The 4,067-nt window shown below is 43.4% G+C and overlaps 1 protein-coding gene across 1 annotated transcript in view; it reads right to left on the minus strand.

Moving 5' to 3' along the window:
* The window catches only part of LOC146174360 (lipase member M-like), a 37,275-nt gene extending 33,497 nt beyond the window's left edge, over positions 1-3,778 (minus strand). Inside the window, exon 1 of the mRNA XM_084584545.1 lies at positions 3,666-3,778. Within this exon, the coding sequence (XP_084440671.1) occupies positions 3,666-3,755 (90 nt within the window). The 5' untranslated portion in view covers positions 3,756-3,778. The remainder of the gene's footprint in view (positions 1-3,665) is intronic.
* Positions 3,779-4,067: the final 289 nt, after the last annotated feature.

The raw sequence follows: 4,067 nt of genomic DNA on the forward strand, positions 1-4,067 counted from the left end.
TCACAATCGAAGGAAAACTGTGGAGCAGTATCTCAAGTGCACACACGTGAAGCACCAGATACTAAAATAATTTTATAAATTGAATTTGCTTTGTCACGTGGGTATCAGATTCGTTTTGGACATGTGTTTATGGATAAATGTTGCGAGCAACGAACCATTGCAGCTGCACGTAATTTACAACGCTTGCCGGAAGGTCTAGAGGCCATAAACCGCGATCTAAGCACTATTGTGCACATTACGAAAGTACTGCTTGTTTCACTGCGCACGTCTTACCGCGTGAACGACTTAGAGAGTTCAAAAACTGCCTACAGGGCACTGGAGGGGCTTCCACCTGCTCCATAACGACTTTGCTCAACTTTGTGTGTCACTTTGTGTTGTACCATAATCCTCTCTCTAAGCCAACGGTCACCGTGTGAAGTTGCAAGATGAAGGTATTTCTGATTAGCTTCCTTTACAGCGTGTCAGACGGCAGTCTTCTTATAAGCAACATTTGTGAAGAACTATTTGCCACTTTCCTGGGTGGACATGTTTTATAAGTGGGTGTTTGAGAAACAAAATATTTTACGGAATGATATCAGCCTGCAAATGAACCAATAACAATGTCATAGTCGTGGCGGATACCTTTAGGATTAGTCAAAATGAAAGCCGCCCGTGTAATATGCGGGAGAGGGAGGGGGGAGGAGGCAGTGCCTGTTGAGCTTCCTATGGTGTCTGAGCTTATCTCCGGGCCTCTGCTAGGCGTCCTTTATATGCTAAGCTGACTGAGGAAATTAAGCTTCATAAACCAAACATAGCTCTCCGACGTCAAAGTGTTGGCAATATGCCTGCTGGCGTGGCAGGGAGAGAATTGCCAATTTTTGAGAGTTGCTAAAAAGTCACAAGATAAAACTTCCCAAGAACGCCGAAAAATTGTGCCAGCGTAGTAAGCCATAAATATGGTACTCAGAGAATGGCTAATGGTTCAAAATTGAACTACTTGGTGTTGTACCTTTTAAAGGACAGTGATGGCGCGAACTGGGTATTAAAGGACAGGAGCCATGACTAAGTTTGAAAATGAGAAAAAAATTTACCTTATATATGCTCTCCTCTCAACAGATGTATGTACATCGCATGAATCTACCGATACCCAATTGTTAGCTCGCAATAGCACAGCGGCACTCGCGGCAAGTCGTCTCTTCCACATTTTGCAATGAAGTTTGATCAGCACCGTTTCTGCGAGTATTGTATTGATTAAAGAGCAGATGTTCTTACGTAAATTACTGTTCCGATTCCTATTTTATTTGGATTTCAGCACGAAGCACCCAACTGGAACAAGAAAGGCTCAACAGCGAAAATGCGAAAATGTATGGCTGGATGACCAGATCACCTCAGAATGTGGAAATAACGTATCTTCCCTTCCCCCCTCCTTCGCCCCACTTGACCTGTCTTCTCCTAAAGGAGAAGGCAGCTGGTCTAGCTCATGTTCGACAGGTTTTCTTTCGTAATGGCGGATATGTAGCTATCAGTGATACATGGACCCGGAGCTGAGCGGGTTGGGAGTGCAATAGTATTCGATAATTCTGACCTTTCACCGGAAGGGTGTTGAGCAACGTATTGAAATGAAGCACGGCAACAGAGAGAAACGTGATAATGAAAATAGGAATTTTAACACATTTAAGCTCGATCGCCAAACCTCTCCTTCCATCCTGGCTGGATGATGAATTTGTACCAACTGCCGTTAATATTTTTACGATTAAAATAATCCACAAAGGTATTGAATGCTGCTTTTCAGATTGTTTGACACAGAGCGAAATATATTAGATAAAATCACGAGGGCACTTAAGAGCATATACGTGATGGATCAGTGAAATCATGAATGCATTTCATCATATGGGATCCCTCTCACCAGGTGGCCTATGAAGTGACTTCTAGGTGTGCCCTGTGTGCAAGGAGAAATGATGAGACACTAGCCGGAGCGCTTTAGACAAATGCTTCCATATCCGAGTTGGAATCTAGCGGGGACCTCATTAAGGCACAGGCCAAGCGCATAGTACATCGTGTGCCTGCAATGTCAGTCCCCGTTAAAGACAACCAGATGATCAAAATGGCCTCGCTGCCTTCTAGTAAGCGCTTCTTTTTCTCTTTTTTTCTTCCGACCTTCCTGCTTCCCTCATTCTAGAAGTGAGGGAGATATTGCGGACTTCTTTTCTTCAAAAGCCATTCACAATTTCATTTAAAATAAACTTTTAAACGGGAATTTTATTTAGAATTGGGACATGAAAATCAAGTAAAGTCATGCTACAAAAGATGCAGCCGATTGAAGTCACTTGCAAACCACCTGTCATTTCCGAGAATGCTGTAAAAAAAATAGTTTCAACACAAATTTGATGCGAAAGATGGGAAAACTGGCTCCATCTGAATTGGAAGCCTTCGACTTATGCCTTATAAGAAAATCGCGAGGCGGAGGCTACACGAAACTGTTTGCTCCTCCTTGGCTTTGAACCCTTAGATTTGAGGAGCATTTGTTGGATTTGGAGGAGTGCTGCTTGCCGGATTCGCACACCACGCTCAGGTGGTGCGAACACTACCACTGAGGCCATCGTTTTGTGGGACGCGGCGGGTCCACCAAAACGCTCCCCTGTGAAATTTTTTACAGTGGTCTAATAAAAAAACAGTCCGCATTTTATAGAGCCACCGTAGGAGGGCCAAAAGAAAGAAGCCTTTCTTTTTCCAATAACTGGTACCCCGATTAGAGAATGTGAATTCTTTGCCTATGGAAGTGTACAGCCGAAAGCGGCAGCGGCACAGAAAAATCAACTCGCTGGGATGGTTTCTGAAATCTCATGGTGCCATAGAAAACAGTATATGTAACAGCCTAAATGAAGACTGCTCACGGGGTGTTAATTTGGTCAGTGAGCATGATCAGTTGAGAGAAAACGACTGGTCAGACCTGCCATAATTTTTGACGCCGTATTTAAACATAAATACACAAATGAGGAGAAACCTAGGAATGAAGCAACACTGAGCCGCGAATTCTGCTTTAGCTTTAGTCTCCAATCATACTAAACAATCGACTCTACAGGCAGACTATCACGCGACATTTTAACTGGCGCAGGGTGCCTGCTTATTGTCAGTGTGAACTCTTCGCTACCAAACGCAGCCATGACTCTCCCTAACGTTATTGGCGGAATGTGAGTTTCCCGTCGCGGTGACATCTGAAATATTTAATACGGAATTACTTTGTGTTTGTGTCAGAAACAATTCAAAAAGGAAAGCATTTTTAATTTCCTCTCAACTTCGCAGTTATTCTAGCCACTGTATGAAGCGCAGAACTTGGGGTATGCATCCCTTAATCGCAAGAGGATGAGAAAATGCATTTCACGCTTCATAAAAAAAAAAACAATCGTCAGTCTTCCAGAATTTTTCAAAAATAACAGCAAAAAGGAGGGGTTGCCTGGTTGCTTTTAGGCAAAACTTGAAAATAAAAATTAGTGGCTTTATCATTTAAAATATGAATACTAAGACTGCAATAAGAATTTGGCACCACCCCTCATTTAATATGTTATTGCTCGTACTGTGCATATGAGCCGCACGAGGCGTCAGGTCGATTCGGTTCCTTCTTTATCAATTAATGAGAAACGGCCTTGATAAAACGCGCAGAACAGACTCGTAAAATGGCGACTCACTGTTGTCAGAGACTTCTGCTTTTGAACGTCGCTGGCAAACGCTTCCCAAGGGTAGCCACGTAGAATGAATAAGAGAGCAGCGATCCACATGGAAAAACCCCCAACGTGATGTTGCCGTACCATCCTGGCGCCGTGTGTTACGTTGCTGGGGCGTACAACCGCTTACCTGGGCGAGTCACCTGTAAACATAGAAGATATTTTTTTCTGTGGATATTAAAGACGTGTATTATAAGCCTCACTGCAATGCATATGTGCTGCTTTGTTTTTCGAACGTTGGCAACAGGCCCAGTGGCTGAATGCAGGCAACAGCTGTTTCCTTAAATGCTGACTCAGCTGCTTCTAACAATTAAATTGTAAAAATGCGGCCAATCACCCTGGTTTTTGATATCGTGCTCAGGTGTG

This window comes from Amblyomma maculatum, chromosome 11 (assembly GCF_055883805.1).
Source record: "Amblyomma maculatum isolate TAMU_Amacu chromosome 11, ASM5588380v1, whole genome shotgun sequence".
In the NCBI taxonomy this organism is placed as follows: Eukaryota; Metazoa; Arthropoda; class Arachnida; order Ixodida; family Ixodidae; genus Amblyomma; species Amblyomma maculatum.